We start from the raw sequence: 12,500 nt of genomic DNA, 5'->3' as shown, positions 1-12,500 counted from the left end.
GAGAGAGAGGAGGGTAGAAAGAGAGAGGGGAGAGCGAGGAGGGTAGTAAGAGAGAGGGGGAGAGAGAGGGGGAGAGAGAGGGAGGGTAGAAAGAGAGAGGGGGAGAGAGAGAGGGATGGTAGAAAGAGAGAGCAGGAGAGAGGGGTGAGAGAGAGGAGGGTAGAAAGAGAGAGGGGGAGAGAGAGGAGGGTAGAAAGAGAGAGCGGGAGAGAGAGGGGGAGAGAGAGGAGGGTAGAAAGAGAGAGCGGGAGAGGGGGAGAGAGAGGAGGGTAGAAAGAGAGAGGGGAGAGAGAGAGGAGGGTAGAAAGAGAGAGGGAGAGAGAGAGGAGGGTAGGAAGAGAGAGCGGGAGAGAGAGGGGGAGAGAGAGGAGGGTAGAAAGAGAGAGGGGAGAGAGAGGAGGGTAGAAAGAGAGAGGGGAGAGAGAGAGGAGGGTAGAAAGAGAGAGCGGGTGAGAGAGAGGATGGTAGAAAGAGAGAGGGGGAGAGAGAGGGGAGAGAGGGGGGAGAGGGGGGAGAGAGGGGGAGAGAGGGGGAGAGAGGGGAGAGAGGGGGAGAGAGAGGGGAGAGCGGGAGAGAGCGGGGGAGAGAGAGGAGGGTAGAAAGAGAGAGGGGAGAGAGAGAGGAGGGTAGAAAGAGAGAGGGGAGAGAGAGGAGGGTAGAAAGAGAGAGGGGAGAGAGAGAGGAGGGTAGAAAGAGAGAGGGGAGAGAGAGAGGAGGGTAGAAAGAGAGAGGGGAGAGAGAGAGGAGAGTAGAAAGAGAGAGGGGAGAGAGAGAGGAGGGTAGAAAGAGAGAGGGGAGAGAGAGGAGAGTAGAAAGAGAGAGGGGAGAGAGAGAGGAGGGTAGAAAGAGAGAGGGGAGAGAGATATGAGAGTAGAAAGAGAGAGGGGAGAGAGATATGAGAGTAGAAAGAGAGAGGGGAGAGAGGGGAGAGAGAGAGGAGAGAGAACAATTTCAGATGAAAATTGATATTACCGTTCTACTCATTGGCATCATGTCTCTGTGAGGAAAACCACAGGTGGATCTGAATCCTATGGTTCTAAGAGGTTGGTTATTAGAGCACTTTGGTGTCTCCATACCTGGCGTCTTCTGGCGACTCAGCAAACACCTGGTACGTCCTCTCATCTGTCACGATGTTCAACGCATTCTCCTTCTCATGGTTGTTCACGATCTCCCTACGGGGACAGAGAGGAAAGGAAATAGGTTTTGCTTTGTCAATGAGTTGCATTGTGGATTGGGCTTAAGACTAGAGCATTGCATTGTGGGTATTAGAGTCTTACTTGGCGGCGCGGATGTCAATGGTTCCCTTCAGTTTCTCCTCGCTGTCGCTGTCAAAGTACATCAGTTTGTGTTCCCTCAGAACAAACCAACGCATCTTCCAGTTCCTGCAGGGGGAGGTAGGGTGTAGGGGTTAACACACACGCACGCACGCACACACACGCACACATAAGACAAACACTCCCCTCTAATCCCCCTCTAAACAAACAGACACACACCCCAACCTGCGGGACAGAGTGGACAGTCCTCCTCCCTTCTTATGGAGCCAGCCAGACTTGAGGGACTCCTGTTTGGAGCGGAACCACATGAAGGTCTCATCCTTCAACACACACCACCGCCTGCGCCATGGAATCATTAAACCAGCTGAGAGGGAGACACACACACACACACACACACACACACACACACACACACACACACACACACACACACACACACACACACACACACACACACACACACACACACACACACACACACACACACACACACACACACACACACACACGTTCATTATGCCACTACAACCTTGTTAATGGGATGGGAGAGAAACATGGGCTGTGTGTAAGTGTAAGTGTATGCGTGTGTGTGTTTGAGTGGCTGTAGGTGTGTGTGTGTTTGTACTCACCCTTCATGTAGAGGTAGCTATGGAAGTACGGAGGTCCGTTCCCGTTGAGAAGAGTGACCCTGCCGTTGTGTACCTCCTCATCTGTGTCCAACAGCCCATCATGCTCATCATCACTCTCTATGTACTGGACAACACAGATATATACCTCAATATCTATCTATCTATCTATCTATCTATCTATCTATCTATCTATCTATCTATCTATCTATCTATCTATCTATCTATCTATCTATCTATCTATCCGTCCGTCCGTCCGTCAGTCTGTGTGTGTCTGTCTATTATTTCACTTATAATTCACTGTATGACAATTCCAGTGGGTCAGAAGTTCACATACACTAAGTTGACTGTGCCTTTAAACAGCTTGGAAAGTCCAGAAAATGATGTCATGGCTTTAGAAGCTTCTGATAGGCTAATTGACATCATTTGAGTCAATTGGAGGTGTACCTGTGGATGTATTTCAAGGCCTACCTTCAAACTCAGTGACTCTTTGCTTGACATCATGGGAAAATCAAAAGAAATCAGCCAAGAACTCAGAAACAAATTGTAGACCTCCACAAGTCTGGTTTATCTTTGGGAGCAATTTCCAAATGAAGGTACCGTGTTCATCTGTACAAACAATAGTACGCAAGTATAAACACCATGGGACCACGCAGCCGTCATACCGCTCAGGAAGGAGACGCGTTCTGTCTCCTATAGATGAATGTACTTTGGTGTGAAAAGCGCAAATCAATCCCAGAACAACAGCAAAGGACCTTGTGAAGATGCTGGAGGAAACAGGTACAAAAGTATCTATATCCACAGTAAAATTAGTCCTATATCGACATAACCTGAAAGGCTGCTCAGCAAGGAAGAAGCCACTGCTCCAAAACTGCCATAAAAAAGCCAGACTACGGTTTGCAACTGCACATGGGGACAAAGATCATACTTTTTGTAGAAATGTCCTCTGGTCTGATGAAACAAAAATATAACTGTTTGGCCATAATGACCATCATTATGTTTGGAGGAAAAAGGGGGAGGCTTGCAAGCTGAAGAACACCATCCCAACCGTGAAGCACGGGGGTGGCAACATCATGTTGTGGGGGTGCTTTGCTGCGAAAGGGACTGGTGCACTTCACAAAATAGATGGCATCATGAAGGAGGAAATGATGTGGATATATTGAAGCAACATCTCAAGACATCAGTCAGGAAATTAAAGCTTGGTTGCAAATGGGTCTTCCAAATGGACAATGACCCTAAGCATACTTCCAAAGTTGTGGCAAAATGGCTCAAGGACAACAACTTCAAGGTATTGGAGTGGCCATCACAAAGCACTGACATCATTCCTATATAACATTTGTGGGCAGAACTGAAAAAGCGTGTGCGAGCAAGGAGGCCTACAAACCTGACTCAGCTACACCAGCTCTGTCAGGAGGAATGAGCCAAAATTCACCCAACTTATTGTGGGAAGCTTGTGGAAGCCTACTCAAAACGTTTGACCCAAGTTAAACAATGTAAAGGCAATGCTACAAAATACTAACTGAGTGTATGTAAACTTCTGACCCACTGGGAATGTGATGAAAGAAATAAAAGCTGAAATGAATCATTCTCTCTACCATCATTCTGACATTTCACATTCTTAAAATAAAGTGGTGATCCTAACTGACCTAAAACAGGGATTTTTTTTTACCAAGATTAAATGTCAGGAATTGTGAAAAACTGAGTTTAAATGTATTTGGCTAAGGTGTATGTAAACTTCCGACTTCAACTGTATATATGTATATATATATATACTGCCAAAATAAAGGAAACACCTTAGTAAATAAGGGATTCAAAGTGTACTGAAAGCAGGTGCTTCCACACAGGTGTGGAATTAACATCCCATCATGCTTATGGTTATGTATAAAAATGGTTGGAAGACCAAGTTGCCCATTATTTTGGTGACCATGGCTAGTAGAAGAGATCTCAGTGACTTTGACAGAGAGGTGACTGTTGGAGCACGTTTGGCAGGAGCTTCAGTGACAAAGACTGCTCAAATTGCTGATGTTTCATGACATACAATGTCCGTCTCAGTCACCAGATCTCAACCAAATTGGGAGATTATGGGAGAATCTGATGCGGCGCCTGAAACAGAGTTGTCTACCACCATCAACAAAACACCAAATTATGGAATTTCTTGTGGAAGAATGGTGTCGCATTCCTCTAATAGAGTTCCAGACACTTGTCAAATCTATGCCAAGGTGGGTTGAAGCTGTTCTGTCTCGTGGTGCCCCAACACCCTATTAAGACACTTTATGTTGGTGTTTCCTTTATTTTGGCAATTACACGTACGTCCAATATGCCTCATAAATATACACAGCAATAATGTGTGAATGTGTGTGCTTGTGTGTGTGTGTGTATGTGTGAATATGTGTGTGTGTACTAACTGAGTCGGAGCTGCCCCTGTATGACTCTATGCTGGCATTGGTACACGTGGACTTCCTCAGAGCTTCTTCCTCTGTCATGGCCGCGCTGCCTCTGTTGCTATTCTGCCCGGATGCGGAACCATCGTCTCCCGCGGTGACAGAGCCCTCCTCCTCCTCGTAATCTGATTCGCCGCTGTCGACCGGCATGCTGTAGATCGGCTCCTCCCCTTCTCCGAGGCTCAAGATACTCGTCCTCCCTCCATCACCCTCTTTTTTCTCCCCCTCTTTTCCTTTTCCCTCCCCCTCTTCAGGAGGCAGTGGTGGGGGGGGAGGTGGGAGAGGGGTGTCAGAGCCTTCCCCAGCTGGTAAGGGTGGAGGCGGGGGAGGGACGGGAGTGGATGAGGATGAATCGAGGGGAGGGGGAGGTGGTGTAGCTGTAGAGCCCTCAGCGAAGGCAGGTGGAGGGGGCGGCAGGTGGGCGAACATATCCTGGTCCACGGCAGCGTCAGCCTCGGCTGGAGGAGGGAAGTCTGGGAGGAGAGGGACAGTACACTCCTCCTCGGCATGGAAGCCCTCGTCCACCTCCTCCTCCTGGGTTCCGGCTGTGGCCGTGCCTGGCCCCTCCTGGAGCCGCTGGAGGGCAGGGAGACAACGGGTTAGGATCAGGGCAGATAAGGCCAGGTATGTTTTAAGCATATCCAACTTAACACAGGAGAGGGACGCAATTAGAACAACCTCAACACTCTTCAGGAAATACGGAACACCAACCTCTGCGCTAGCACTAGCAGCGGTGGCTAAACTGGGATCCAGACCTCCAAAGTCCAGGAGGTCGATTAGTTCTGTGGCCTTACGAGAGGCCTCCTTCTTCAGCCTCTTGATCTCTGCGTCCCGACGTAGCCGGAGCTCCTGCCTGGAGGACTCACAGAGCTGGGAGACCCCATCCTCCCTCTGTTTCTGTAGGCGCTCGATCTCCAACTCTATACGCAAGATCTCCTCCATCTGACGGGCCTCTTCTTCCGTCTTTCCTTCCTTCTTCTGGAAGGGGAGAGAGGGAGGAGGCGGAGGGAGGAAAGGGAGAGAGGGAGGAGGCGGAGGGAGGAAAGGGAGAGAGGGACGAGGTGGAGGGAGGAAAGGGAGAGAGGGAGGAGGGAGGAAAGGGAGAGAGACACAATGGAGTGGAGAGGGAGAGAAAGGTGAGGTCAGGTGTCATCTCATGTCATCTCTGATGACATTTGTTAGCCCATTCCTATGATAGTCATTGGCCTCAGGACCAGACCATTTTCTAAAAGAGGGGTGAGCAGAGAAAAGAGTAGAGAAGAGAAAGCTCACCTCAGAACCCTGAGCAGCCTCTACGCCTCCCTCCTCCTGTTCTCTCTTCTTCCTCTCCTCCTCCTCTCTCTTCCTCCTCTCCTCTCTGAGTTTACGGCAGCCAGCGCGGGCCACCTGTCCTCGTCTGTGTTTTTGGAGTACCCGCGTCGCCAAGCATCGCCGTAGAAACCATTTCCGTTGTATGTGGGTACGAAGGTACCCCTGGAGGGTGACGACGCTCCCCTTCACACGCTTAAAGTGCTTCCTGGCGGTGTAGGTGAGGATGTGGGCTCTGATGACCATGCCTGCTTTACGGCGAACCTCGTCTCTCTCTTTCTCCAGACGCTGTTCCAGAGACTCCTTCATAAACACCTAGAGGTCAGAGGTGTGACGTCAGGGGTGAGAGGTTGAGGGGTCAGGTGGGCCGGGTGAAATGTCACTTCAACATCTGTTGGTATCCACAGGTGTCAAGTCCACTAAAGTTCTGCTGCAGTCTTACCTTGGTCTTTCCCAGCTGCCACTCCTTTTTGGCACGGTCGTATTTGGTCAGCAGGTCTGTACTCCTCTTCTTATCATCCCCCGCTCCACCCACCTTCTCTTGTAGAATGATCTGATACCTGAGAGAGAGGAAGACAGGGGTGGAGAAAGAGGAAGTGAAAGAGTAACAAAGTTAAAACAAACTAAGTTTATTTACATACACTAACCCAGAGAGAGAGAGAATTACAAACAGAGGCGCAGGGGGAAGAGACAGACAGACAGACAGACAGACAGACAGACAGACAGACAGACAGACAGACAGACAGACAGACAGACAGACAGACAGACAGACAGACAGACAGACAGACAGACAGACAGACAGACAGACAGACAGACAGACAGACAGACAGACAGACAGACAGACAGACACTGACACAAACAGACACACACAAACTGACACAAACAGACAGACAGAAACTGACACACACAGACAGACAGACAGACAGACAGACAGACAGACAGACAGACAGACAGACAGACAGACAGACAGACAGACAGACAGACAGACAGACAGACAGACAGACAGACAGACAGACAGACAGACAGACAGACAGACAGACAGACAGACAGACAGACACTGACACTGACACTGACACTGACAGACACATTGACACAGACAGGCACACTGACACACAGACAGACAGGCATGCACGCACGCACGCACGCACATAGACAGACAGACAGACACACGCACGCACACACACACACTGACCGGCTGATGAAGTCTTTGAAGGTTCTGCGGACAGGGAAGCCGGCCCGGCGGATTTTAACTGTTTCTAACATTCCAGAATACCTCAGCTGGTTCAGAACCACTTCCGGGTCAAACACGCTAGGGTTCTACACAGGTCACAGGTCAGAGGTGTTTGGTTACAATAAGTTGTTCTGATATATATTTGTGTCACCCTATGTTCAAGGAGCTTGATGTCTGGTAAAGAGTGTCTTACAAAGGTATACCATATACACTACTGGTTAAAAGTTTTAGAACACCTAACACCACCTTATTCAAGGGTTTTTCTTAATTTTTACTATTTTCTTCATTGTAGAATAATTGTGAAGACATCAAAACTATGAAATAACACATATGGAATCTTGTAGAACCAAAAAAAGTGTTAAACAAATCTAAATATTTTATATTTGAGATTCTTCAAATATCCACTCTTTGCCTTGATGACAGCTTTGCACACTCTTGGCATTCTCTCAACCAGCTTCACCTGGAATGCCTTTACAACAGTCTTGAAGGAGTTCCTACATATGCTGAGCACTTGTTGGCTGCTTTTCCTTCACTCTGCGGTCAGACTCATCCCAAACCATCTCAATTTGGTTGAGGTCCGGGGATTGTCCCAAACCAGATGGGATGGCGGATCGCTGCCGAATGCTGTGGTAGCCATGCTGGTTAAGTGTGCCTTGAATTCTAAATAAATCACAAACAGTGCCACAAGCAAAGCACCCTCACACCATCACACCTCCCCCCTCCATGCTTTACGGTGGGAAATACACATGCAGAGATCATCCGTTCACCCACACCGCATCCCACAAAGACATGGCGGTTGAGACCAAAGATGTCCAATTTGGACTCCAGACCAAAGGACAAATTTCCACTGATCTAATGGCCATTGCTCGTGTTTCTTGGCCCAAGCAAGTCTCTTCTTCTTATTGGTGTCTTTTAGTAGTGGTTTCTTTGCAGCAATTCGACCATGAAGGCCTGATTCATGCAGTCTCCTCTGAACAGATGATGTTGAGATGTGTCTGTTACTTGAACTCTGTGAAGCATTTATTTGGGCTGCAATTTCTGAGGCTGGTAACTCTAATGAACTTATCCTCTGCAGCCAAGTTAACACTGGGTCTTCCTTTCCTGTGGCGGTCCTCATGAGAGACAGTTTCATCATAGCGCTTGATGGTTTTTGCGACTGCACTTGAAGAAATGTTCTGTATTGACTGACCTTCATGTTATAAAGTAATGATGGACTGTCATTTATCTTTGCTTATTTGAGCTGTTCTTGCCATAATATGGTATTTTACCAAATAGGGCTTCTGAATACCCCCCTACCTTGTCACAACACTGATTGGCTCAAATGCATTAAGAAGGAAATAGATTCCACAAATGAACTTTTTAAAAGGCACAAATGTTGATTGAAATGCATTCCAGGTGACTACCTCATGAAGCTGGTTGACAGAATGTCAAGAGTGTAAAAAGCTGTCATCAAGGCTAAGGGTGGCTATTTGAAGAATCTCAAATATAAAATATATTTAGATTTTCTTTGGTTACTACATGATTCCATATGTGCTATTTCGTAGTTTTGATGTCTTCACTATTATTCTACAATGTAGAAAATAGTAAAAATAAAGAAAAACCCTTGAATGAGTAGGTATTCTAAAACTTTTGACCGGTAGTGTATACAAAAGTATGTGGACACACCTTCAAATAAGTGGATTCAGCAAGTTCAAGCCACTCCTGTTGCTAACAGGTGAATAAAATCGAGCACACAGCCATGCAATCTCCATAGACAAACCTTGACACTAGAATGGCCTTACTGAAGAGCTCAGTGACTTTCAACATGGCACCATCATAGGATGCCACCTTTTCAACAAGTCAGTTAGTCAAATTTCTGCCTTGCTAGAGCTGCCCCGGTCAACTGTAAATGCTGTTATTGTGATGTGGAAATGTCTAGGAGCAACAACGGCTCAGCCGCGAAGTGGTAGGCCACACAAGCTCACAGAACGGGACCGTTGAAGCGCGTAAAATCGTCTGTCCTCGGTTGCAACACCAACTACTAAGTTCCAAACTGCCGCTGGAAGCAACATCAGCACAATAACTGGTCGTCAGGAGCTTCATGAAATGTGTTTCCATGGCTGAGCAGCCGCACACAAGCCTAAGATCACCATGCACAATGCCAAGCATCGGCTGGAGTGGTGTAAAGCTCTCCGCCATTGGACTCCGGAGCAATGGAAACGCGTTCTCTGGAGTGATGAATCAGGCTTCACCATCTGGCAGTCCAACGGACAACTCTGTGTTTGGCCAGGAGAATGCTACCTGCCTGAATGCATAGTGCCAACTGTAAAGTTAGGTAGGGGAGGAATAATGGACTGGGGCTGTGGAAATCTTAACGCTCCAGCATACAATGACATTGTAGACGATTCTGTGTTTCCAACTTTGTTTGGGGAAGGCCCTTTCCTATTTCAGCATGACAATGCCCCCGTGCACAAAGCAAGGTCCATATAGAAATGGTTTGTCAAGATCTGTGTGGAAGAACTTGACTGGCCCACACAGAGCCCTGACCTCAACCCCATCAAACACCTTTGGGATGAATGTGGCTGAATGGAAGCAAGTCCCCGCAGTAATGTTCCAACATCTAGTGGAGGCTGTTACAGCAGAAAAGAGGGGACCAACTTCATATTAACGCCCATGATTTTGGAATGAGAAGTTCGACGAGCAGGTGTCCACATACCTTTGGTCATGTAGTTTATGTAAAGTGACAGGTAGGACTTTTGGGGTTAATATAGATATGTAGTGTGAAAGACATAGATATGTAATAGATGATACTAACCTTCTCGTTGTTGGGTTTGATGCAGCGCACGAAGAAGGGGTTGGACACACTCAGAGTGCCCATGAGGGAATGGAGAGAGTCCTGAGAGAGACACAGAGAATCAGTACACACACACACACACACACACACACACACACACACACACACACACACACACACACACACACACACACACACACACACACACACACACACACACACACACACACACACACACACACACACACACACACACACATACACACACAACTTCTCTCACCCTAAACTGTGAGCTGACGGTAGGCTTGCGTCTGGCTGTTCCCATCTTCAGAGTCTCCTCACTGTTCCTGCTGCCCACTCTCTCAAACAGATCATAGATGAAGTCCAGTTTGCTCTCCTTCAGCATGTTGAGGATGTCATCTCTAAATGTATCTCTGTTCTTCTCCAGAACCCCGGTGACATCATACAGAACCTCTCCAGCATAGTGCCTGATGCCAAACTGATGGTCAGCCAGTCGAGGCTTCACATAGTAAGGGTTTGTCTGCAGAGGGAGGAGGAGACAAGTTATATCCCACCATATTAATGAATGTCACATCGTTGCATGTGTATGTGTGTCACAGGAGGCTGGTGAGGGGAGGGCGGCGCATAATAATGGTGGAATAGAGTGAATGGATTGCTATCAAACTATGTGTTTGATGAGTTTTATACCATTAAGTACACTCTGTTCCAGCCATGACTATGAGCCAATCCTCCCCAATGAAGGTGTCACCAGCCACCTGTGGTGTGTGTGTGTGTGTGTGTGTGTGTGTGTGTGTGTGTGTGTGTGTGTGTGTGTGTGTGTGTGTGTGTGTGTGTGTGTGTGTGTGTGTGTTATGTTGGGTGGGGCGGGGTTGTTTGTGTGGGTCTGTGTGTGTGTGTACTGTATGACTCACAGAGTGCCTGCTGTGTAGTTTCTCCAGCAGTGTGAAGTCTGTCCCTTTGGGGAAGCGACTCTCCTCGTTGACCAACGCTAGCATCCCCAGTTTCTGGCAGAGAGACACAACCAAAACATCCGAATAAATCTACTTCCCATTAACATTACATCAGCCCCAGTGTTGGGCTGAATCCTAAATAGCACCCTATTCCCTATATAGTGCACTCTTTTTGGCCAGAACCCCATGGGCCCAAGTAATGGACTCAATAGGGAATACATTTCTCCCTATATATCTCCCTGTAGCAGGATAACTTTCTTGCAATACAGGACATGTTAAACTTATAGTATATTTGAGATTTAAAAAGGCTTCTGAAGTTTGTAATTACACTTTGAAATTTCATCAAACTTGATTTTCCCACATAATCATTCACATATTAATAATCCACTGGCTCAAATTAAGATCCTACATCTGTAGAATGTCATTTGGGAGACAACTGTGGTCTCTTACCTTCTCTATGAGGTCCAGACACTCAGCGTTATCCATCCAGTCTATGGCTTCCCACAGGACTCCCTCTCTATAGACACACAGCGTTATCACAGGTAGAGCCCAACATTGTTTCTGTCTGTGTGTGTATATCTCAGTGTGTGTGTGTATATCTCAGCATGTGTGTTTGTGTATATCTTAGCGTGTGTGTTTGTGTGTGTATATGTCAGTGTGTGTGTATATCTCTGTGTGTGTGTGTATATCTCTGTGTGTGTGTGTATATCTCTGTGTGTGTGTGTATATCTCTGTGTGTGTGTATATCTCTGTGTGTGTGCGTGTATATCTCAGCATGTGTGTTTGTGTGTATATGTCAGTATGTGTGTATATCTCTGTGTGTGTGCGTGTGTATAATTCAGTGTGTGTGTATATATCTCTCTCTGTGTGTGTGTTTGTATGTGTTGTCATTACTGTCCTGTGAGGATCACAAGGGGTCAGATCAGCTTGGCAATGATTGACAATAACCAGACCTTCTCTCACCAGGGGAGGAGGGTACTGGGCCGGTTTGACAGTCCACACCCTGTTGTAAATTACAGGAGAAGGGGGGGGGGGATCTTCCTCCCCCTTTAGTATCAACCAAAGGAATGTCTTTGTTTCACAGACAGTTTTCCCTCTTAAACTCTAACACGGTCAAAAGTATATATTGGATCAATATTTCTAACATAAGAATGTAGGGTCAGCGGGGAGCAAAAGAAAACTAATGTCATATTGTTTTTTATTCTGTGATGTCATTAAAACGGGTATAAAAGAAATACTGTAACTTGAAAAGTATTTACACTACAGGTATGAAGTCTCCATCCTTAACGTTGTGCATGTAATATGAACAATTCTGAAAGTATTTTTGCTAAGATATGAATGTGATTTTAGGAGGTATGAGAGAATCTCCTATAAACTGTGCATAGTAAGTAACCATGCCCGAGTGAGATCGGAGAGCGCGTCAGACTGATAGAACAATGCCCTTTCGATGAGAGTGCATAAAAAGCCAACGAAATGAACATTAGACCAGGAAAGACGAGGAATTGCAGCCCACGTCAAAAGTGGTTTAAATCTTGACTATCAACACGAGGAGGAAGAGGCAAGAAGCTCACCTCAGACAATCACTGGCACAGTTGATTAGCTGTCCTAAGTCAGATATAGAGATAAACTCATCTAAGTGAGACTGTCCTACTACGCTCTTCACCAATGGGAACCGTCAACATGGCTGGCTATCTTCCAGAGTGAACAACAGTAGAAGAGACGGATCCGGACCCTTTCAGACAACCAGAGCTTTACCAGCGTGCCGCTGAAAGGCCAACCCACATCCTTCCTAAGAAGGCCTGGTTCTGACCGAACAAAGGCATTTCACATTCATGATTCCTTATTCCAAACGGGCGGCGGTTCGTGTGCAACGTTT

At 46.9% G+C, this 12,500-nt stretch overlaps 1 protein-coding gene across 1 annotated transcript in view; it reads right to left on the bottom strand.

The window, feature by feature from the left end:
• The window catches only part of LOC124008636 (unconventional myosin-X-like), a 102,609-nt gene that overhangs the window by 13,684 nt on the left and 76,425 nt on the right, over positions 1–12,500 (bottom strand). The window contains 13 exon segments of the mRNA XM_046320107.1: positions 1,077–1,172; positions 1,278–1,382; positions 1,500–1,638; positions 1,904–2,027; positions 4,306–4,917; positions 5,053–5,319; positions 5,614–5,964; positions 6,092–6,209; positions 6,842–6,966; positions 9,675–9,755; positions 9,934–10,194; positions 10,586–10,678; positions 11,075–11,141. Of these exon segments, the coding sequence (XP_046176063.1) occupies positions 1,077–1,172; positions 1,278–1,382; positions 1,500–1,638; positions 1,904–2,027; positions 4,306–4,917; positions 5,053–5,319; positions 5,614–5,964; positions 6,092–6,209; positions 6,842–6,966; positions 9,675–9,755; positions 9,934–10,194; positions 10,586–10,678; positions 11,075–11,141 (2,439 nt within the window).

This window comes from Oncorhynchus gorbuscha, linkage group LG21 (assembly GCF_021184085.1).
Source record: "Oncorhynchus gorbuscha isolate QuinsamMale2020 ecotype Even-year linkage group LG21, OgorEven_v1.0, whole genome shotgun sequence".
Lineage (NCBI taxonomy): Eukaryota > Metazoa > Chordata > Actinopteri > Salmoniformes > Salmonidae > Oncorhynchus > Oncorhynchus gorbuscha.
This window is presented reverse-complemented; position numbering and strand designations above follow the sequence as displayed.